Source organism: Varanus komodoensis, unplaced genomic scaffold, assembly GCF_004798865.1.
Source record: "Varanus komodoensis strain SLA01 unplaced genomic scaffold, ASM479886v1 scaffold15, whole genome shotgun sequence".
Lineage (NCBI taxonomy): Eukaryota > Metazoa > Chordata > Lepidosauria > Squamata > Varanidae > Varanus > Varanus komodoensis.
In genome coordinates, this window is record NW_025335440.1 from 19,349,661 (window position 1) to 19,374,912 (window position 25,252).

Genomic DNA, 25,252 nt, shown 5'->3' on the forward strand with positions numbered 1-25,252 from the left:
AAGATGAGAAGGCTCATGTACACCACTTTGGGTTCCTCAGTGGAAGCAGAGTATAAATATAACAATAAGACATGAATGGATTTCTGATATCTAAAGGTCAATCCAAATAAGCCTCATATTAAGCAACAGGAAAGAACATCGGAGTAATCTCAGAAAGATTCAGCAACTTCTAGCATAAATGCAGTAGGGAAAATTATGTGAGTTGCACCCATTTTTCTGCACAGGGGTGTTGTGAAAACTGTGCCACTACTGTTATAAGTAAGGTTAGTGCATCGACACCGATATTAGTTAGATTCCAGCAAGGTAGCCTTTAATCACACAGTTTATCATGCCTTCACGAACAGCAACACTTTACTAGTGCACCTGTGTCAACACCGCTCAGAATGAGTCAGTCACCCTTGGTACAAGTACGAATTACCTTTCACATCTACTTTGTCAAAAAGGCATAGGTCACATCTGGCAGAGTTAGTGAGTCGCGGCTCTAGGAATCTGAAACCACGGCTCCCTCTGCTGAATCCACTCCCCTCCTCTTGCAAAATGCTCTATTTTACCAATAAAATGCTGTCAACCTTAAGATGTAAAGATTTAAGTTTGAAGGGACTATAATTATTTCCCCAGGGCTGTCGAGATTTCTGCAGCTCACACTTTCATTGTTCCCATATGACTTTGTCATAATTTCCCCTCCTCTTCTTCAGATCTCACACAAGTTTTCTTTTTCAGATCTCTCTGCTGCAAATTGAAAATTGGAGTTCATGCAATAAATGTGAATTACATTTTAATACCGATTATCAATAACAGGAACAAGTTATCTGGGTGATTAATATGGTGATTACAGCGAGGTGCTTCACCAAAAACCATTCTGCTGTTTAGAAAGATAAAATGATCTAATTTGTTCTCTAGCTACCGAAGTACCACTTTATTAGCATATTGTGTTTTTATTTGTCTCTCTGATCCTGCAGGACCAGAATGTTCCAGAAACTATACATCTATGAGTGGGGTAATCAAATCTCCTGGATTCCCTGAAAAATATCCCAATAGCGTGGAATGCACTTACTTTGTCTTTGCACCAAAGATGTCAGAGATTATATTGGAGTTTGAAAGCTTTGAACTGGAACCTGATTCCAGTCCTCCAGGAGGAGTGTTCTGCCGCTATGACCGATTAGAAATCTGGGATGGATTCCCTGAAGGTAAGGTACACAGAAGAAGAATGAGCTGTGGCTCACAGGACTATAACTCCACAGGATGCTGCAGAAGGCATATAGTCTTTTATCATGTATCCATGTGTTTAAATATATGTATATGTGGACTGGAAACCTAGGGAATCCAGGTTCTAGTCCCCAGTCGGCTATGGAGTTCACTGGGTGATTTTGGCCAGTCATGCACTCAGCCTATCCAGTCTCATGGGCTTGTTGATGAAAAGATAAAATGTAAGTCACCTTGGGTTCCTAGTAAGAAGAAAAAAGATGCAATATAAATGCAAAGTAATAATAGTAATATCTACATGCACTGGCTTATTTTGAAATATAGGCAGTTGGAAGAAAGAAATTAACAATAGTTTTGTACATGCAATATACCCAAACTGATTCCTGACAAAGAACAGAATTATACATGATCAGTAACACAAGATTAGCAGGACCATATCCAATTCCCCATGTGCCATCATACGGTCCTTTCACTACCTCCATCAGCAGCAGCCAGTATTATAGGAATGGGAGACTCACCACCATGATAGCCAAACATCACGAAGTCCATTGAACAATACACTGTTGGTGGGGACAGGAATTCGATATGTGGACTGCCATTTCCAGTGACAATACTGTATTTCTGATAGTCTGTAGATCTGCCCTGGTATCAAAACAAAATCTAACCTGTGCTATGTGCATGTAGAAATCCATTTAATTTCAGTGAAGCTGCAGTTGGTTCAGCTATGCTAAACTCCTGTTAATGCATGCTCTAGAGACTTGTTTTGCATGTTGTGGGCACTAATGAGGAGAAGATGTAAGGATTTCATGCTGTGGTTCACTGGGGCTGTTATTGACACTGGGGATTTCTCAGGTTGAGGGCTACGCCTTAGGGTCCCCATGTTAGAATTTGGGGAGCAACAGGAGTTGTACAAGAAGTGATGTACAAGCAGCTGTTCTGTGCACTTTTCATGTAGAGAAGCCCACCAACTTCAAGCAAAAAAATCCCTAGTGAAGAAAAAACAGCAACAGCAGTCATCTTCCTTGTATGTACCTGGGCTGTTATTGTTTTTAATCCTAGAGCCATCCTATACATTATGCAGAATGAAAAAGTAAGATAAGCCTGTGTACAGGTGAAACATTGTACAAGTCAGACAGGTGAATGATCTACTTAACATGTGCACCATTCTGGCCAAAACACTCGCTACCTTCCCAGCTGCATCCTTGTCCTGAAAAGCAAGACTAGGACATCTCCTTGATCCTCTATCAGCACACCACAGCTGCTGGCAGTTTTAGATATCAAACCACCTGACTGGTCATTGGTGCTGTCGTTTACACAAAGAAGCTAGGAGGAAGCCCCCTTCGAACAGTGATGAACAGAGCAGCCCCTTACATGAACATATACGAATTGTATGCCTACCTAACTGCTAGGATTCTGGACTGCACTAATGAAAAGGAGTAGCTCCCCTGCTTCCTCTGCTTATAAGCTCCAGACCAACGAGCACAATCTCATACATGCCCTTCTGTGCTTGGTAGAGCTTACATCAGGAAAGCAGGAGTAGCCCCGGAAATGTACCAGCTAAGGCAGCCTTTCCTGATGCCTTCATGATGCATTGCACTGAAAATCGTATTCTCCCAGCTAGCATGGCTGTGTGGCAAAGCAAATACAGAAGGGGTAGAGGTAATATCTGGCCATACTATTTTTCCCTCTGATGTAATAGTTTCAAAAAAACAAGGACATGGGAACGCACCTTCACTTTTTCTATGCATAATCAGAATTGGAAAGTCTAGAAGTCTTGTAAGAGACCTGGTTGGTCTAAATGGATTGGTCCTAATTCATGTTTGGTTCTTGTTCATAAAAACAAGAATTTTTAATCACAATTGCATATTAGTTGTGGTGCTTTTGATTTGAAATATTTATTTGGAGGGAGCATCATGTGGGCCATGCTTAAAAGATGGGGTAATGTATTACCCCATTAAACCTAATAATTTGACAAGGTTTTGTATGTAGGATTAAATTTATTCATCATGATTCTCAGAAATCGTTTTTAGTGACAATGGAAGAGACAAATGAAAGTCCAGGACCTTCTACTATTCAACCTGTCCATCAGACAGCATGGTACCTTTAGTATAACTATACCTTTAAATCTGATAATAGGTTTTCTCCATAACATGAAGCTTTACAGTGTGAATTCCGGAAGAAAATTTTAGTGTAGAAGAAAAAGACCAATCAGCCAAATTATTTGAAATATTTTGAAAGAGATTAGTGTCAAGGTTATTGTCCCTGAAGTAGTAATTTTCTGGTTCAAGAAAATGACTGAATTGAAGCCATTATAAGCAAGTAGTATAATTGTTCCAATGTATCTTTGAATTAAAAGTGCCTTTTGTTTAAACCATAGAAATCAGAATTCTGACATTTAAAACATGCATTTCTCTGACTACTTAGCTGTCACACCTTTCCAAGGATGAAATGTCAGCATCGAACATTAGTCATTTTTTAATATTTTGCACTAAAATACATAAAAAGGAACAAAATTTTCCTATATGGTGATGGTGGGTACAGGAGAAGAGCCATGTGAGGTTATATTAACATTAGCAAAATACAATAACTTAGGAATGTTAGAATTGGATCTAATTGGTCATTGACCAAAGAGGGTCTACTGTTTTCCATGGCTATGTTGGGATGACTTTCATTTGGGAATGCGCAATGTGCTAGAGAACCCCAGAACTTGCAGCCATTTTGGAGAACCTTGTCAACGAAGCCATGGTATTCCACATTCCAGATAAAATACGGCCAGGACACCCTAGGAAAGCCTGAAAGCTCCAGTGGAGGCAAATAGCTTGACCATACACCAACTGGGTATGCAGTAGCTGTTGTTACGCTTTCAATAGGCAAAGTTCCTCCCATGGAAGGTGATCCTGGCAAAGTTATACTGGCACTTGTCTCAAACACTTGGCTGAAAGTTTAATAGGTTTTAGTCATGAAATCAATGGCTCCCTAAATATGGCTAAATCTGGATCCAAACTATAAAGCTGAATGAAACAATATAATACTACAAACAGTTGTACGAAAAGGAATCCTTTTAGGATGAGAAGATGACAGAAGGTACAAAAGTGGCTGTAGTAAATAGTAAAGCAAATGAACAGTGTGTGTGTGAAGGTACAGAGCAGTGATGGCGAACCTTTTAGAGACCGAGTGCCCAAACTGCAACCCCAAACCCACTTATTTATTGCAAAGTGCCAACACTTCGCACTGACTGGCCATGTGAAAGCTCAGACAAGTTGCGGCTAATGTGTCGTGGCTTGTGACATCATCACCTGACACCACTACTCCTTTCTGAGCATACGCATGGCCCTATGTGCGTTGTTATCCAATGCTCGGCTGCTGTGGTGACTTGCCTCACATGCCGACAGAGAGGGCTCTGTGTGTCTGCTGTGGCACACGTGCCATAGGTTCATCACCACTACAGTAACCCTATGCTGGTGCACACCACTAACCCTAATACAGGGCTAAAGTTCCATTTCTGCCCATTTTAAACATATTCCAACCATGAAAATCATGCCAGGACACCTTGTTTCTCGAACCGTAACCCTACCCTGGTGCACACCCCTAACCCTAATATAGGGCTAAAGTTCCATTGAAAATAATGGGATGTTGAAAAAGCCTTCCTTCACTAGCTTTTCCTACACAGCTCTTCATTTCTGCCCATTCTAAACACACTCCAAACATCAAAATCATGTCTGGACACCTCGTTTTTCCAACCCTAACCCAGTGATGGTGAACCTTTTAGAGACCATGTGCCCAGACTGTAACCCAAAACCCACTTATTTATCTCAAAGTTCCAACACTGCAATAAAACCTAAAAACAGCAAGTCCAAGCAAATATATATATACATCATTGGCAGTGCACTGACAGTCCTACGAAAGCTCAGACGAGTTGCGACTAATGTGTCGCAGCTTGTGGCATCATCACCTGGCACCACTACTCCTTTCCGAGCATGTGCATGGCCCCTGTGTGTGCTGCTATCCGCTGCTGGGGCGATGGTGGGGCAACTTGGCTCGCGTGCCGACAGAGGGGGCTCTGCGTGCCCGCTGTGGCACGCGTGCCACAAGTTTTCCACCACTGGTATAGAGAAACACCAGAATGACTCTGCTTAAGGCAAATGTGCACATAAGAAAACCCAGACAGAAGGCAAACTACTGATGACTTTCAAAAATGTCTTACAGCAAACCATGCTCAGCTACATATTCATCATGCAACTTCTATTTGAACTTAGCTTATGGAATGACTGAGGGAGACTTAACAGGCAGTAAGGAAGTTTGCTTGTGATTTGAGTAGCTCATGGAAAGCGTTATTACCATGGTCAACATCACAAGTATGTACCCTAATTTCACTTAAGATGAAGTTCACCTTTATTCAATTATGTGCACATGTGTGTATGCACGCTAGAGTTGCCTTTGACCAGAAAAAATGGCCTACATTTCTCTTATGCTTTTAACAGCAGTGTGATCTTCAAGAAACAGCAAAGCATGGGGTGCACTTTATCTCCTACTAATATCTGCACCTCAGATTTGCTGTTCAAGATGCAACTACAAGGCTTGGTGCACATAACAAGAACAAATGCCAGGGACAAATGACAACAAATCTAGGGATGGTGTTTTGGTCAACTTGGATTTGACATATCATTTACAACAAGAGGAAGGAAGACACCTAAGCATGGCATCCTAGTCTATTTCAATCAGGCCAAGTGTTGGATAAAAGTGGCTAAATGTCACACCAACTGCCTGACCCTTGGATATAGGTATGAGTAAAGTTCTGCTCAGGAAGGGCTTTCCTATTCTCTAAGTCCCATGTTGCTCACAGAAGGCAATATAGACCCTTTACTACTGCAGAATTAAATGTTCAGGTTGGAGCAACTTATCCAGAAGCCATTCTAAACTGCATTGATTTCAATGGGAAAAAAGAGTGAATTTAATTTTGCATTGAAGTCAAAGGATTATATCTTTAGTAGCATTGTACCTTATGCCTTTCAAGTTCACTGAAGGCAGTGAGCCAATGTGTTCCCTGAGTGAGAATATGTTGAAAACACAAGTGCCTTTTTTGCAGTTTATCATGCTTGCTGTTATTTTAATCTTCTAGACAAAATAAAAAAAATGAATAAAGGGCATTTTCACTTTTCCATAAATTAAAGGTTAGAATTTCCTAAACATAAAGCCCAAAGTTGATGCTGTCAGAATAAGACCAAACGTTGGAAGTTCTGCAATGCAATAATTTATAGCAGTAACTTCAAACGGGTCCTAGCCACTCTGTAATTCCAGTATAAACAGCTAATAGTAGATTTGCCACAATGAAATCCATTTGCCCCTTAGCTCACAAATTACAAGGCAAAGAAAGATTAATAGGGGCCTCCAAGAAAGACTGACACATTCTAGCTAAGCAGATAGTGATATAATCTCATGAATTACTGGTCAAGATGTTTTCTTCATGGAGAACCATTTAGTATGGTCACTTTTTACACATTATTAAGTAATCTATTGTCGTTTGCCAGTTGGGAAGCCTGAAATTGAAAATAAAAAGAGAGACATTTAAGTATGCTACGTATTTATATAGGAAGAATAAAAACCTCTATTTCATCCATTTCAGGTAAGATCAATATTGCATTAGCTCAGTAGGTAAAGTCTTGCATGTTGTGTAAGAAAATTCAATACTCCTTTATATCATATTTTACAAAGCTTTTGGCTTCTGAATTCTCACAGCTCAGTAAGAGAATACAACTGTGATATCAAATGGCAATATTCAGCAGAATGAAATTTGAAATTAATAAATATGTATGTCCTTAAATATTATAAGCTTATGAGTCACATTGAACCTTCAAGTGTGAATCTGCTTAAAACAAGCTCCCTGTGCTATGTCAAAGGAAGCTTCTTTGCAGGAAACAGAGGTGGAGGGTGGGCCAGAATAAGTAACCCAGTACAGTACAGTAGGGACTTCTTTTCTCCTCCTCATTAAGGATCACTGGCTGGAGTGATCAAAGGTCCTAACTGAAAGGTGCAAAGTCACAGCTGTTTGCCCATTAGACAGAAATGGAAAAGACAATGAGCGGAAAAGGCTGGAGGCTGATTAGTCAGATGCAAGATAAAACACTTAAAGCCCCACAGAGGTTCCTCCCTTTGTTCTGTGGAAGGCTGCAATGGTGGAACCACAAATGAGCAAGCTCCTGTTGCTCATATAAAAGCAACGACTTGGGGCAAGGCCTCTAAGGCAATCCTGAAAGGTACATGCCACACAGCTCACTACATTCCTAAGCAGCCTTTCTTTGCAATTCCAGCCCCGCTCTCTCTTGTATATGGGCACCACACAATATCCAGCGTAAGTTCCAGATGAACTCAATGACAGAGGTTCAACTGCAGCTGGATGTTGGGGCCAAGGCCGCAGGCCCAACAGTCCAGCCCCCAGAGAACACCTGGTGATGGATGGACTGGCCAGCAAGGTGGGCCTCAGCACCTGGGTCTGCCTAGGAGGCGTCCTGGCACCAGCAGGGCTGGTCAGAGACTTGCTTTATTGGGATTAGCAAGCAGCTTTGCTGGTTTGCTCACTCTAAAGTGCAGTTGTAGAGTGGGGCAGGGGGACTGTCACCTGCGTACATCGCACCTAAAATATTACACAACTTAAAATATCAGAAGGGGGAGGGCATGAAGCCAGTGAAGACCAAAATGATTTAGCATCACTGCTGCTTAATTAAGAGGAAAAAGAAAAGTATAGGTGCAAAGCTAATGAAGAACCAAGCAGTGCAGATTCCATATGTATGATCTAGATCAGCCTTACCCAACCTTGTGCTTTCCAGACACATTTGGTCTGCAACACCAGAATTCTGTTTTAGGGAGCTGATTCCAGTGTTGGGGTAATTGCTGGAGTTGGAGTTCTGCTAGCATTTGTGGACTTCCTTTTGGTTCCCACCAAAAGGAAGGGCTGAACAAGGGAGGAAGTCCGACAAAGAGAAGAGAGCCGGATCCACAAAGTATTGTTGCAACTCCACCTATAAGTTTTTATTTACAAGCAGGCATGCCAGGGCTATGAAGTGGCTCTTTTTCATATAGTTATGAGTTGCTTTCATTGCCCCTTCCTAAGATTGGGTTTATTTAAATATGTGCTTGAGATTCTCTTCAACCACTCAGGAATCTGCTAGAGCAAGACTCTAGAATGTTAAGTTTCTGTCGGATTTCCACCCTGGAATCTAGTTCTAAACTATAAGTTTGTAAAGAATTACCCTTCTGGGACTTAGCTCCCTTTGATGGGCCCTTCTTTTGACTTCAACTGATAGTATGTGTTTAAAATGTTTACCTGCATAATTTAATAGATCATAAGCAAATAGCAGAAGATATTGCCAAAGCAACCAGAAGCTGATGAGATTGCATTCTGCTTACTGTCTACAACATGTTAAAACCTCATTAAGTAATGCTCAAATTAAACTTCAGGCCAGAAATTCCACATGGAGCAAAGCTTTTTAAGCCAATGACTGGTGAATTTAAAGTATGTGTTGAACAGGTCACATCAAATACAGTAATGCTGTGTAGTACAGTGGACTTTGGGGAAGGCTGAAGCACAGAACATTCATTGCAGCCATGCACTTAGTAAATAAATAAATGTTTATTTATAAACAGAGAATAAATGTTTGTTAACAGCCTTGGGGGGCCTCTGGCTTAGTCAGGTTGCCATTACAAAAGAAGCAAGAGGAATTGCATAGAATAAATGCTGCTTATTGCTGAAATTTTGCAAAAGGACCAGGGAGACTTTGGGAGGAATAGAGAGAAAAGCTGAAGCACTTGGGTTGGGGGAAGAGGTTGGACAGGGGGAATATGGAAACAGTTACTGGAACAATGTGTAGGGAAGTTATGGCAGACTGAGGCTTTGGGGAAAAGCCACTGAGAAAGAAGAGGCGATGAATACTGATTTAGTTTTGAGAGCAGAGAAGTAAATGACTGGGAAGGAACACAGTCTGTGTAGTGTTTGGCTCTCGGCCATATGGAAATTGTGGTAAGAGGCTCTTAGGCTTAGGAACTTTAGCCAATCCTGTTATAGATTTTTACTAGCAAAAGATTTGTTGTTTTTAAACTTCCACAGGCAACTTCACTGGCATATCTCTTCACTGAATACCTCTGAGGGATATTACTGTAATGGAAAGGAAATATTTCATGCTCACTGTGAATTATTTCCTTGGTGGCACAAGCCACAGCATGAGTGAAGGAGGAACGCTTCAAGCTCCAGGCTGTTGAAAACACAAATAGCAATGGCCAAGGTGGTGGGGGTGGGGAGTCGTTGATTCTTGGGCAATTGCAAAGCTCAGGATAGTCCCTGAATTTACTGAACGACCCATGGCAGCTTGCTCTGCATGCATGGACTTACTAAGGAATGAATGAAAATAGTGCAGAATATCCTACAGAAGCACATTCCACCATGTAGAGGATGCAGACAGGAACAGAGCAAAGGAGGGTGAAACATATGTAACTTATCAAACTGACAGCAAAATTTCATACAAATGCACCACTTCGTATCAAAGCAAATGAAGCGGCTGCATATAGTAAACTGATATCACCCCACAGTATGCAAGCATGAACTCATGACAAAGTACCATTTGTAGTTGTTTCATCTGCCATTTCACAAATCATCCTGTTATTGGCTCTTTACCATGTACCACCATCCATATTGATAGGGCTGGCTGCATCCAGACTAAGTTAGTCACCCTTGAGTCCTATTCCAATCAATGCAAAAAGTTAACCATAGCCGGCTGAAATCTCATTAATTCAGGGAGAACTAAGTGTGACTAACTTAGATCGCCTATACCGGGGTGCTCTGATTGCTGAGGCAGCGCAGTGTCAGCTTTTTTCTTACACAATCACTGCTCTGTGGTTGCACGCTAATGAATACAGCACAGCACCCACTGTGCTTGTGATGCTGTCAGGTGCCACCTACCACAATGCAGTAATTGAAAGGCCAAATATATTTTATTGTTAGTGTTGTTTCTAGTGCAAGCGCATGCCGCAAGGGGTACAATAGCAGGAGAAGTAAAAAAAAATCATCCTGCCATTTCAGTTTCCATATTCAAAAGTCAAGGAAATGTGCTCTTGCACAGCTCTGCAGGGGTGCTGCTTTGGAAATAAAGAGCTTGCACATCCTTCAAAGCTTCATTGAAAATTAATCTTTAAAAAATGGCTGACCATTCCCCCTGTGATCGAAGGAGAGGTAATGGAGGGCGACCACAAATTTCCTGGCATTTTCCTCTGCCCAAAGGCAAAGGTGAAAGTGTGTGTGGGGAAGAGGGCATTATTGTGAAACAGGTTCTATAGCTTTTAAAGTTACTTGCACTGGTAAGAGTTATAATACAGATACATTAAAATGCACGCAACTCAATGGCACACAAAAACTGCAATCACTGAAAGAAGTAATAAAAGTGGAAAACTGAAAAAATGGAATACTGAGAGAGAAGCAGCCAAGCACGTCAGTGCCAACAAAAGATTCAAGTGCTGACTGGCCTTAGTTTGGGTCCAATCCAATATCTTTTACTTGATGGCAAGGTGATGTCAAATATATCCTGGATCTTCATTTTAGGAGGTTACACTTCTGTTGCACTTGTATCTATACCTTTTATTCCTGAGTCTATTTCTATTAAATACCTCTGTTTCGGTGAACTTCGCAGACTGAGGTCATACCTTTTATTACTGAAGATGGGCTTTATTTCATAGAACTTCTTGTGCAAGCCAAACTGCTCCAGCCCTTTTGCTTATCAATGGGTCTTTTTTGTTCTTCTGGTAACTGTAGCTTTGTTGCATGTTTCAATCTTTGGTACTGTAACACATTCCTTGGAAAACAATCTCTGTTTTATTTCAATGCACACAATAGCTGAACTTGCCTGGCAGTTTACCATAATTCATAAATACAATAAAAGACAGTATAAAATATGAATAGCAATAAAAGCATCTTAAAATTTCACTACAGAAGATTAAAAGCCTGAATGTAAGCAACCAAAATGACTAAGATCAGTTAATTCCACTAAGCCTGTTAAAACAACAACAACAACTGATGTGACACCTTGCCCCCATATGCTGTTTGGAGCAGTTAAATGCCTTGGCTCAGAAGGAAGCCTTAGCCAGGGAGCTTTGTCTGTGGAGCAGCATAACACTGAACAGGGACTAAATGATAAACAGGGACTAAAAAAATCAGTTGAATTGGATCTCGGTAGACCTCAGTGGGATATCATTGCTTACTTGGGAGGCTACTACAAGAAGCCCTCTTCTTTGTTACTATGAAATGAACCTTTCTTATTGGTGGCACTCAGAAGAAGGCCTCTTGTCAGAAGGAAGAAGAGGAAAATACATCAAAGAAAGAAGAAGAGGGCAAGGGTAACCCTAGCCAGGGGTTGACATTGAAGTTGAGGCTTCAAACAGTAGATTCTCATTAGAAAAGCAGCTTGGGTCCTCCTGGGCAGTTTTTGGACTTCCCCAGGGCAGGAGGCAGAGAGGGAGGGAAGTCATCCTGTGGACAGGCGAAGGAGTGTGAACAGACCACAGAAGTCCAAAGAACATGCAGCTTCCCTAATTAGCCAGCTGTGTAGATTAATTAAGGTAAAGGTAAAGGTTTCCCCTTGACATTAAGGTCCAGTCATGCCTGACTCTAGAGGGCAGTGCTCATCTCCGTTTCCTAGCCAAGGGAGCCAATGTTTGTCCACAGACAGTCTCCATGGCCATGTGGCTGGCATGACTAAACACCAAAGTGCACGGAACGCTGTTACCTTCCCACAGAAGTGGTACCTTTTTTTCTACTTGCATTTGCATGCTTTCAAACTGAAGGTTGGCAGGAGCTGGGACAGGGCAACAGGAACTCACCCCATTGTGCAGATTTGAACCGGTGACCTTTTGATTAACCAGCCCAATAGCCACAGCAGTTTAAACCACTGCGCCTCCTGCATCCCGAGCCTGCTCTTTGTTGCAGGCAATGGCATTTCTTCACAGTGTTTCTCTTGCCTATTCATACCAAACGGATTCCTTGAGCTTCAGCTGTCTCCCTGGATGACTCCCTTGGACCCCTCTGCCTGACTTGGATGCTTAGCACAATGAATTCTGTGGCCTGAGTGGACCGATTTCTCCTTCGAAGATACTGTCACCTGGATTTGGCACTGCTGGACATGGAAGCAAGAAGCCTTTGATTCTGGGCATAGTTTTCTAGTTAGACTGTAGCTGGGGAGACATTCTGTCAAGTGCTATGCCCCAAACCCTGTAGGTCTTTATAGATCCTAGACCAGGACCTTGAGTCAGATTCAGAAGCCAGTATATGTTGATACATTTATTTAGAGGTGTTTCTGCCCCATTTCTGCATTGATCTTAGAATGTTTTAATTAAAAATACACATGTCCATGTAATGTTTTGTTATATGAGCATTTTTGTATGTTCTAAACAGTGTGTTTGTGGGCTATTTTTGGATCTGGGGGATTGTTCTTTGTTTATTCATTCATTTTTAGCTAAGGATTGCATTGCAAAACTATGTAAACTGACAGATAGTTGTGCATATTAGTCCAGGAAGTGCAAATCAAGTTGTTTTGCTTTAAATTGTGGACTGAAAAAATCCTCAAGCAACATTAATTGAAATATTTTGAAGCAATATTTCTATGGTGGGATGGAATCATGCATTGACGAATAAGATACAATCATGTCCTAGTATTTTCTGTTTCCTACAACGGTTTCTTTTCAGGGGGGTCCTTATTGTTGCATGAACTTGAAATATTCTCTTCCCGTTTCCTTTCAGTTGGTCCTCATATAGGCCGATACTGCGGGCAAAACACACCAGGCCGTGTCCGCTCTTCCACTGGTATTCTTTCCATGGTTTTCTACACTGACAGTGCAATAGCAAAAGAAGGATTCTCTGCAAACTACACTGTGTTGCAGAACGGTGTTTCAGAAGGTCAGTGTTTATCTGCCCTACAGAGCTTTACATCAAATATTCTCCATCAAGTCTTCTCAATCCGCTGGTTGCTATATTAAATATTTAAAGAAAACTTGGATAAATAAGGATGGTGTGTGCGTGTGCATGTGTGTTTCTAAAGCAGGCCCTAATCCTAATGCTGTTAGTATGTCTGATTACCAATAACAAAACACATTTTAGCTCAGGTTGGTTCCACTAAAATGCATGACATTGTGGAATAATGTTCTCATTCCAGTGTAAATTGAGAACAGTAGATCTAAGCAATAAAATCCAAATGAAGAGCTAAGCTATCTAATCCCTTGATAAAAGACAGCAATTTATTATATACAGCCTCTCCTCTAAGTATACTGCAGCCTCACCCCCTAATATTCCTATAAGCAAAACTTCCTCATTGTCAGGATCAGGGCCTGAGCGACCCTGCAAGTGCCTGCAGAACCAGGGAGCCATTGAAGAGCAATTATGCAGTGCAGCTGGAGGCCCTGACAACCAGCATGAAAGGCTCTCTGGCACTGCTGTTCTTTGCTACAGCAATTCAGGTAGTCTTCAGGACTCCCTTGTACTCTGGCTGCTGCATCTCCATGCAGTGAACCTCATTCCTGCCTTGCTCTAGCCCTGCTCCAATTGCTCCTGCCTTATTCCAGTCTGCTCCTGCTTGCTCTGGTTAGTCCCTGCCTTTTCCCAGTCTGTTCCTGCCTTGCTCCTGTCTGATCCTACATACCTTAGCCCACCTTTGCCCTGATCCTGTGTCTTCTTGCTTTCTGCAAGTTGTTCTTGCCCTGCTCCAGCCTGCCCTTGTCTGGACCACACTTACATGACTGTTTCCCTGGCATCAGACCACTGGACTGTTTCTGGGCCGTGCTCTCTCTCTCATCTGTATAATATTGGGCTGCCTGCTGCCTTGGCCCTGACCCTGGACTGCTGACCTCACCACCAGACTCTAGCCCTACCAAGCTGCAGGACCTGGTCTCGCACCAGCACCCTGGTCCCAGCATTCTGCCTGTCCCATCCACCACCCACATCCTGGCCCTTACACTCAACCTCTCCTCCTTTGCCCCCGCAGGCCTGCATGCAGCCCATATCTGTTCCACAAGGTTGCCCCAACCCTATGGTGAAGATCTGAAAAATACAGGAGGGGAACTCTGTGTCATTGTCTAGGGAACATCTTATCCTGAACAGGAAGTGTTAGAGCCAATGGCCAACCTGGCAAGGGGAGGTATCTAGGATTCCTGTCTGGGGCCGTAAGTGAGGGTGTTCAAGGATAGGCTGGACATGCACATGGTAGGCATGTCATGAGCGGAGTGGGCTGGAGCTGGGGGTCAGACTAGATGGTCTGGGAGGCCCCTTCTGCCTCACTCTGTTTCTGTGTATGTCCTTCAGTTGATACCCTGTGGGGTCTCTTAACATTATTGCCAGGGGCCTCCATTCTTCCTGCATGGAAGAATTGCAGCAGCATGTATTACCTGACCTACAGAACATCTCTGATCAAAGTAATATCACTTACTTGCAGAAAATTCAGGCACAGCAAATACTGTAATTCAGTGTTTTTCAAATGGAAATTCCTCAGTATAAAGAAGCCTGACTTATTTCTGAAAGCCTCTTAATAACCAGTTGTAATGTTTCCATCTGACTCAATTGTTTCTCACAAAGGGAAAATGCTGATTGACCAAATCTCATTTGGTTGTTTAGTTTTTTAACCTTCAAATAGAATTAAAATTGTAGGGGATACAAGGTTAATCATACCTCTGTCACATCACTGTTACTTTCTGATTTTAAAAACATCTATACTTAACATTTATTGCTACACTTAGATTTAGCACTATTTTTGGTCTGAATTGAATACTTGTCATAGAAACTTACCTGTGTTATCTCCCAGGTAGAAGATAGGTGTGTGTGAAGACTACTCTGACAGCTTTAAAAGCTGGAAATTAGAAGTAAAACAGAGTAAATGCAGCTTTCTGCAGGTTTTCCAGTGATATTCAGAGAGGGCAATCAAATTTAGTATGCTTTCAGGTGTTAGGATTGGATGGAGGTGCTCCTTTGTCAGACCACCCACTGCAAGAAGGTTCTTCCTATCTAAGCATCCCAGTTCTACTTGTAGAAGGGCACTGCCAGTGATGTTCCAGCCAGCAGTAACCATTAAAAGACCCACAACCGGGCATTTTGTGGTGGAATGTACCTCCCAGAAAGCCAGCACAATGTAGTTGTGTTGCAGGGAGGCCAGGTTCAGAACCAAGCTTAATGATCAAGCTTGCTGGATGACCTCAGGGTGGGATGTATGAATTTTGTTACAGCCATTCCATCTGTATTTTGTGAATTGTTGGGTTTCATTCATTTCATTTTCTCTTTGATAGAATCAAAGAGAATTCTATCAAGTATAGAATTTTGATAGAACCACTATGTATTTTTTAACTTGCACTAATTTGCATTAGCACAAGTATATATTGGTGCTAATGCATGCATATTAATGATTTAGTGCAAATGCTATCACTCCCCCCAGTGACAAAAATATCCCACAGGTCCACAGAATCTATATGACTTGGACAGAGTCTGTCCACTGCTGAATAAGTAGCCCATATGCACAGAAATGTAAACCCATTTGAAACCATGGCGGATTTCTCCATCAACCTCACATCGGCAAATCATTACCCTGGAATATAACCTGACGCTGCCATACCTTAGACACAACATAAGAAGGTGAAACTCACTGGAGGAGACAATCAAGCCAGGGAAGTCGAAGGCAGAATGAGAAAAGGAAGACCAAATAAGAGATGGGGTGACCCCATAAAGGAAGCCACAGCCTTGCATTCAGAAGCAGGGGTGGCATTTTGGACGGCTTACATTCATAAAGCCACCATAAGGTGGAGATGACCTGAGGGCACATAACAACAGCAACACTGTTGTTTTGTGAAGATTGCATGGGGGAGTGGCATGCGAAGACTTCCTGGAATATCTTGAAAGAGTAGTGGAACAAAACCAAATATATAAATCAGTGGGCCATTTCATTCAATATCTTTGGCCTTATGGTGTACTAAAAAGACCAACACAACAACATTGTATAATGTCAGAATGGTCTTCCATAAAGATGTCCTAAGGAATGTGACAGTGTCCAAATGTAGGTCCACTATGTATTTTTATTTATGCATTTGTTTCCAGTATTTTTATCCCAACATCCTGTAAGCATGTAATCAAAGTCACTATAAACATAATCAAGACAGGCATTTCCTGCATCTCATTATTCTGACACTGGAAAAACATGTGTGATGTACTATGGTTACTTGCCTCCAAAAAGTAATCTCACAGCTAACCCAAAACTGACAGTAGATGAGCTTTTTCAAGCTCGGTGTGGTCCATTTGATCCAGCCACATTACAGCCTCTGCTTCTCGTCGTAGTTGTCCTGAGTTTAGGGACATTCATATTTCTCTCAACATTTTTATTTTCAGATTTCCAGTGTGCTGAACCACTAGGCATGGAATCCGGAGAAATCCATTCTGACCAAATCAGTGCCTCTTCCCAGTATAGCACTAACTGGTCTTCTGAAAGGTCCCGATTAAATTACCCTGAAAATGGGTGGACACCTGGAGAAGATTCCAGCAGAGAATGGATACAGGTACAAAGGCAGGCAAATAATTTTAGTAAAAATTACAAATGCCTTCTGGGATTTCAAAGAACACAACCTGGGGCAAAATATTTATAAGATGAAGAAATCTAGCAAGGTATAAACTAAAACGTATTTCTGTGTGATATGGAAAGCCCTTTGCCTGAATATTTTAAGATGTTCTTCCAGCTGTGTAGTGGCAGGGGTAGCAGGGAAGGAAAAGTTAAGATTCATTCTTTTGCTTCCTGTCATTACTCGCCAGTCTTCTGGGAACAAATAACAGCGATTCTGCTTTAGTGGGAAAAGTCAATATTAATTTAACTGGCACTTAAAGTGAGACGTCTGCAAAACAGACTGTGCAAGAGACTCAAGAGCTATTGGGTGCCACATGTGGGGGACTGAGAATTTCACTTCTGAAGTCCTGTGTCTTACACATGATTAAACCAAAGTTAAGATAAGTGTATTGCCTTTTGTACTACCAAACATTATACCTAAAGGTAGAACATTGGCACAATGTGCAGCCAGGGAACATAAGAAGGCAGAAATTGCAGCTGCCTTTGTAACTAAGTGAACATTTAAAAATGAATTCCGAAAGGGAGGGTTGCAAGAGGGATTTATTGTCCATCAGCCTTACCCAACCTTGTGCCTTCCGGACATGTTTGGATTGCAACACCCAGAATTCCCAGTCAATGGCCCTTCTGGATGGGAATTCTGGGAATTGCAGCCCATATGCCTCTGAAGGCCACCTGGTTGGGGAATGTTGGTCAGCATAATATTTTGTATGTTCTTTTTGGATAAATCAAAGTGCATTCAACATAGATTTACCCTCATACATAAGATTCTGACTAATATCTGAGATGGAAAGCACATTTGGGTGTTGTACATGTTCGTGGCTTAGTGTGTGAATTTTCTGAGCAATTCAGAGGGCAAATGCTGTGTATGGTGGGCTTTTCTGCATGAGGCATTTATTATGTGCTCATGATCCCAGAATTTGGTGGGTCCTTTCCATGGCATTTTTGAGGCTTTTTTAATGTGGGGAAGATCAGCATTTTTCTGGATGCCGCAGTTACTCAATTCAGAAGGTAAGTGTAAATTTGCAGTTCTGCTTATGCTGCAAGTTCTACTTTGCATTGTGTAATAGAAGAAATAATAGCATACAGAAAGGCAGAGGGGAAAACCACAGAAAATAAGCCTTGTATGAATGATAACCTAACCCTCCTGCAAAGAAATTAGAAGAAGACGCCTTGGTTAAACACATCACACAGAGAGGCTCCAAGTCAGAAACTCTTTCTGAATGTCCTTTTAAGCTTTCCTGAATGTGTGCTTGCATTTGTTATGCACTTACGATCTGTAATTCCAAGAAGAACATTAGAAAGAAACATAAGTTTCCCCACAAAAGGTGAATTAGTGATTAGTGGTCTACAGTAGGAGAGGGAAGAAAATCATTCACAAGAACGAGCACCTCCTAACTCATTTTCACAACTACTATGCAGACTTTTCAGTAGCACAGTTTCGCACCCGATAATTTTTGCTCATGTGATTATGCACTTGAATCATTTTCTTGCTTGTGGGACTGGTGTGTTCAACTACAAAAGCGAGTCTGCAGTTCATTATCATTTGTGACCTATTTAAGGTGATCCATGTGAATTATGATAGAGTTGAACAAAATGAGTACTGCTGGATTGTTGGAACTTCTTAAAAAAGTGTTTGATAAGAATTCAAAGCCTTCATTATAATAAATATCAGAACATTTTTCCCTGTGCTGTTTAATTAGAATCTTCACTTTCCTCTTTAATTTTGATCTAAATGCTGTTGATGACAGCAGGAGCCAAGAGAGAAATGTTCGCATTTGTTAGATTAATAATGCAGCACTGAAAGCTTCCAGTAGTTTAAATAACTGGGACATTTTGTGCTTTTATTGTTTTCCATAGGAAATATCTAACTGACATATAAGAATAATGCATCATTAGCCATCAATAAGAGTGTTCACATCAGTGTTTCCTCTGAGGTTTGCTGTCTGCAAGAAAGCTTAAAAACATGTTGAGTGGTAATCAGCAAGGGGAAGAAAGTCAGGGGAAATCTTTCATTCCTACTCTTTTGGCACACAATGGGACTCTCAGGTGTCCAGCTTGTGAAGCCTCAGTATATCCCGAGGTGATGAAAACCAGTTAATTGTAAATGATAAATGTAATTGTATTTCAGTGTGGCAACAGAAATTGGTTGATTCTGAGTTCTGTGGAAACTCAGCAAACTTGGGCTATAAATCAAAAGATGCTGGCATTAATTACTGCCACTTATCATCACAGAAGGGTAGCAAACATCAAAACTGCATTCTGGATTTTTTTGTCTCCCCACATTTTCATATAGACTGCAATGCAGACTCATTTAAAAGCTAAACAAATATGTACATTGTAGGATTTCCTATATTCATTAGGTCAGGAGTAGAGGACAAGCAGATTTGTTCCTGTGATGGCACCCTTCCATTCATAAACCTCTTGCTTTTCCCCACTGCTGTTTCCATCTTTCTCTTACCGTAAAGAACTATTTTAAAAAGATGGAAATACCGCTAAATGCTATTTGATAGGTAGCACCAGGCGCCCTCAATGTAGAAGCAGCAGAAAATTGTCCACATAAAGAAAAGACAAAACTAAGTTGGAACAGGAACAAGGCCAACTCTACTATTAGCTGGAGTGAGGCAGCTGCATTAGATGTTGACCATCATAAAAGGACATCAAATCATTGGTTGTTTGGTTGTCACAGTATGTGTTAAAGGGAGGTGGAAAGGTTGGATATTCTACCTTATCTAATTAGCTTGGCCTGGGCATCTTATCTTGGGCAGGATATCAGTGGCTACTAGCCTAGTGGACTACATGCTGTCTCCTTCACCAGAGGTGGCCTGCCTGCGTACACCAGTTGCTGGGGAGCTGGGCAGGAGGAGGTCTTGCACCCATCTTGCTTGAGGGATCCTGGAGGCAGGTGTTTGCCACCATGTGTACAGAGTGCTGGACTGGATGGACCTTTGGTCTGATCCAGCATGGCTTTTCTATGTTCTTCTTTACATTTGGTGTTCAATCGCAGGCAGCCATCAATAGAGATTTGGAAGTAGAATTTGGTAAACTGTCAAGTGGACAGTTTGAATAGGAAACCAAACAAGGGAAGAGTTGGAATCTGAAATCAAGAGGCATTCTGGAAGATCAAGAAGGGTAATTTTTGATTTTCTTTTTGGGAAAGTATTTTGGAAAAACAATTACACTTAAATCAGACAGAACTTGTGTACAATTTGAACCTGCATACAGAATAAAATACAGCAGAAAACACTAATGGCATGGAGGTTCACTAGTAGTCTTCTGGTTGAAGAAGCAGTTAATTATAGATATTGGGCAAGAGGAACAGATGGGCATCAGATTGAAATCCTAGCACACGAAGATGGAGTGTTCCAAATCATTTAATGGCACTGTCAAGGGAAAACAGATCTCTGTCCAAACAGCTGAAGAAGTTCATCAAATTGAAGGGGGAAATTTTCTTATTTCCTTATAGATCCCCAGCCCAGCAACCTTCAAGGCATCAAAGTAATTCACATCTAGTGAATAATAAAAACTTCCATTCACTTTGAATTGCAAAAACAATCAAGAGAGGATAGCACTACAAATACATCAACTATTATTGGAAGACAACTAGCAAAGAGTGCTTTATATTTTACCTGTTTAGAAGTCACTAAGATTAGAATATGCTTCTCATTTCATTCCACTTTGCATGCAGTAGAGGCCTCCATGTGGGTAAAAGATGTCCTGCCTGTTGAGGATGTGCATCCAAGAATGATTGTGCAGGGATCCCATCAACATCTAGTATTGAGATCCGTAGCTGCATTTGTGCAAGCATCGTTCTGCATCTTTCCCCTTATAGAAAAGGCTTCATGCATCCCCAGGTCCTGTCAAAACCAGCTTGTGCTACCTGGTGGTAGCAGCAGTGGTGTAGCAGCTCATGGCTATGTTCAGTGCTATGCAACTCAACAAGGTGCAAGTCCCACTGAGTTTAATGGTCATACTGCCTTGAAAGTGGGCATAGGAGTGCAAGTTCTTCTTGGTACTAATACTAATTGATGTTATTATCAAGAGGGCTGGCGATGGCTTTGGTAACACTATGTACAGAAAGCACAAAATATAAGTCTCTGGTGGCTATTTTCAAGTATATGCTGGTTAGCCAGAAGCATATGTCTGGATATGCTTATTATAGGTTGTCCTTATGACAGAGCATTGGCAAAAGAGATGGGTATGGTACAATGAAAGTGCAATCCTGTTACTTTCTTGGGAGGAAGCACCACTGTGTTCTTTGAGGCTTACACCCCAGTAAATGTGCTTAGTATTGCCAGCATGCTGTGAGGAAAACAGGGCTTTCTGTCCTATCATGATTCCTCTGTCTGTATGTGCTGTCCATGCAATGTATGCATCTGAATCCAGTTTGATAAAAGGCATATGATGGAGTTACCAGATTTTGGTTTTAAGAAAAGTTGTTTCTATTATGGTCCAAAACAATAGGTTAGTAACTGATCCATTAATTGCTTGGTTTTATTTTTAATCCACCCAATAACAAATATTTGCTTGGAGGATTACAAATAATTATCAGAATAAAATATGATACAATGGAAAACCAGAAACAAGGTGGGATAAATACTGTTTCTTTTACAAACAAAAGTAATACACAGCCATGTTGGTACATGAGGGGAAAATTCCAGGGGCCATTGTCATTATGAACAAAATCCATAATGGATTTACAGGTTTTGAAAATCCTTCAAAAGCTGATAGATTTTGTAAAATATTCTACTTGAGTTTCAATTCCTTTTCAAAGTGAAATAGCATTAATACAGCTTTTTAATTTAATCAGCCTACAGTCAGAGTACCCCTCATTAACATATCCTTTCATGGGAAAAGCAGTGTAACGTTTCCATTTTTGTATTCCAAACAACAAACATGTTAATAGGTATCAATTACCAGCAGTTCTAGCTCTGAAAACCAGTCAGAAGGCCAATGTAAGGGTTCCACATCTGTTTTTAGTGAAATCTGTTCCTGTCTGTGGTATTTAAAATCTAAGGAACTCCTGTTATTATACTATTGGGAATCCTAAGGGAGTAAAATGTTAATCAAATCCATAACATGCAAGGATTTTATGATTGCACTTTCAGTACATTCCTTTTAAACAGATGGCAGATTTTTGCCCTGGCAGCAGTAATTGTATTTTTACAGAGTACATTTAACATGCACATTTAGGACCAACAGTTACATTTAAGCAGCACACATGAAGTCACTGCATTTAAATAACTCCCCTGTCATAGTTTAGTAGCCCTTGGGCCAAATCTGTGTGTTTGTAAACACAGTTAGCGCCTTACATCTCTTGCATTTTGGATTGTTTTGTCATTTCCAGTACATCCCAGTCAGAGCTCTCCCCTGCCTCACTGGTGCTGTTGGTGAATTAAAAGGAATACTGGGTATGGGGGGCAGGAAGATAACATAAAACCAGTACATTAAGCTTTGAGAATGTATATTGAGTGTATTTCTATAAGGAGATCTGATACACCAATGGTGAGCCGCCACAGAGTAGAATCCACATACAAGTGCAGAAGCTGTTGCTATCAAAATCTTATGGCAATCAACATTGCACTTTTGTTTTCCAAATCAGAAATGTCAATTGCAATTTATGTATCTTTCTTCTATATACAGTGTAAACAATCACTTTTGGATGCTTACCTTGGGCCTTCCAATATAATTATGCCATTTGTTTGTTTGCATCCCACCCTTCAAATATTTATTTTCTAGGATAACTTACACTTGATTCAATAAGAACATTTTCAAAGGCAATGAACTAACTATTGGTCAAATACAGAAACAAAGCCAAGTCTCCCTCAACAGAATAGGATGGAAAGGTGCATGAGAGACAGATAGCTCTGAAGGCTGCTCAAACATTTGGCCAAGGCCAATGAGATCCTTGGGTTGTAGGCTGCCTACTGCTAATCCAGTCTCTCCTTAAATATTTCTTCATTCTCCTCCCTAGCGAACTCAGATATGCTCAGGTAACAGTCTCCTGACTCCAGAAATTGGTGGGGTTTGCTATATGTTATAGCAAACATATATGTTTGTTATAGGGTATGTTACAGGGCTCGGTAATATGTATATATATTTATAGAGTTTGCATTTGAATGCAACTTGCCAAATTCACATCTCCAAACTTAACCACAAGCTACAACCCAGTCATAGGATGATTCTCTGACTTCTCTTCAAAATGTGCATGGAAATAGGTAAAAAAAAGTCTGTGAAAACCTTTTTGGAAACTCATTGCAAACTGATGCAGAAACAAGAGCAAAAGAACTTGATGGAATAATGAGGAAATAGGTGGAAATGGCCTTGATAGGGTCATCCATCCCTTGTGAGCTCTTTTCTTCAGCTAGGTCTTCAGTCCGATGCATCTGAGTTGTAGATTGAGAACCTTTTAGAATTCAGTAAGTACACGTGGAATTTAACAGTGCCATGGGCACTTTGACAGAATGGCTGCCATGGCAGGCTAGGCCAGTCACAGAACACTCATTTCCTAGAGAGAACCTGTGGAACTAAAAACCAAGAAAACAGAGTGACTTGCCCAAGAACCTACCACAAAGTCAAAGCTCAGGTCTGGCTGCCAAAACACAAAGCCTTTCTTTTGAACTCAAAGATGATGAGTAAATAAATGAAATTAAAATCTGGCCAAGCAGCGAAGCTGTTGGGCAACAAGAGAGATGTCCTTAGGCACAATGCTGCCCATGGACACCAGGTTGGAGATGACAGCTTTTTAGCTTCTGATCAGGTACAGACAGAGGAAAGGTAAATAATCACCAGCACCATGTCCACCCATTTTGCAAGATGTATTAGCAAACACTTGCACAAAAACTATATCTCATTTATCTCTGGACAGGGCATATCAGAAATGGTAAAGAATCCTGGATAGCTGGATCATTTTCATTTTCCAGGATGTGCTGTATTTTCTCAACTTTTCAGTGGAAAACATCATGACAGAACTACAAAGCTGCAACTTGCAGCAGGATCAACACAGGGAAAGTTTTGTGGGGTTTTTTGTTTTTAGTGACGTTCATATTGTTTGTCACACATGTAGGTCCAGATTGGATTATCCCAGCTGCCAAAAGCCAATCCAAATAAATAAGACAATACTTCTAAGAGATGTCTGTGCTTGAGCCTTGGCCAATCTCCAGAGAAAAGCAGTTCCCCAGCTGTGGGAAGCTCAACAAGAAGACCTGCTTTTGATATGCCTTTTGTGCCTCCTCTGAGCACATGAATAGCTGACTTGAAACTCTTGGCCAAATTGATGTGACTCGTGAGATCCACCAAGACCATATGACTTGGTGGAAAAAAACCCTTCAGAACAGCCATGCAGGGCTGCTTGTTCAGTCAGAGTAGCAGGACTGAGGTGATGAGTTTAACCCATTCCTCCCATGCAATTTTCCTAATCTAAATCACACAACAGGGGCCAAAATCACCCATTTCCCCCTGAAAAAGTATATGCTGTGGGAACTGATTTTCTGCTATTTTCATGAGTGTCTATAAGTGACATTGGAGGTCTGGCACTGATTTTTCCCTTGCTGAAGTTTTGAGAAACATTCACACAGGTATCTGTATGATTCTTCCCCAAAACAGAATTAGCAGCTTGAGTTTAGATTAAGGAAGCAGCATAGCCAGAAAGAGTTAAACAACCCCACCAATCAAAGTAGCAGCCTATGAAGCTGCTTTGAAATGAATGAAAAACAAGTACAGGAGAGACACATTGTGATTCTTGTATGTCACATCTCCTAAACCTATTGCTCTTGAATATGGCAAGTAAACCCCAAAGAGGTGTTCTCACCATCTACCAGAAAGTGTGCTGTTACTTTGTTAATGGCTTTAATTCCATGATGGGTTGAATACTTGTTGTGGGCAGACACTGTACAGTCAGTGGGAGCAGTCTAATTTTCCGTTGTGCTCCCTCTCCAAAAAATGTTTGAAGCTATACTGAAGATAATAGTTCAAACAATATTAATTCCTCCAAGAGCCTGCATTGATCAAAATATCAAAATGCCAAACATTTGTCTTTCCCAAGAAAACTATTGATTATGTTTAAAGCATTTATTGGTACAGTCTACTTTCTAAATGGACTTTCCTTTCTTTCCCATTCAGTTTTTCAAGCAATGCATACTCCTTTATATTTAGAACTTGTAACTGCAGCAGAGAAGGGGAACAGATATACATTGATGCAAGGGGCACATATTCTAACAACAGGTCTAAAAATAATTGCAGTTTGTTGTCTGGCATCTGCATTAACATCTGTACAACTGTCTGTTTCCATGCCAAGCACATGCACATATTTTTTAAAGGCTAGTACACAGCAGGCAATATTTTGCAATAAATTTGTATTTCTTTAAGGCAGTTGTTCAGGTTATATTCACTGGGTGGGGGAACATCACTAAATTCTTCTCCTGGGGAAA

General features: G+C 41.0%; 1 protein-coding gene across 2 annotated transcripts in view; it reads left to right on the top strand.

The window, feature by feature from the left end:
- Positions 1 to 25,252, top strand: part of NRP1 (neuropilin 1) — a 152,959-nt gene that overhangs the window by 69,087 nt on the left and 58,620 nt on the right. For both annotated transcript variants that reach the window (XM_044424948.1, XM_044424949.1), the window contains exons 4-6: positions 960 to 1,187; positions 12,980 to 13,135; positions 16,598 to 16,764. In XM_044424948.1, coding sequence (XP_044280883.1) covers positions 960 to 1,187; positions 12,980 to 13,135; positions 16,598 to 16,764 — 551 coding nt within the window. The remainder of the gene's footprint in view (positions 1 to 959; positions 1,188 to 12,979; positions 13,136 to 16,597; positions 16,765 to 25,252) is intronic.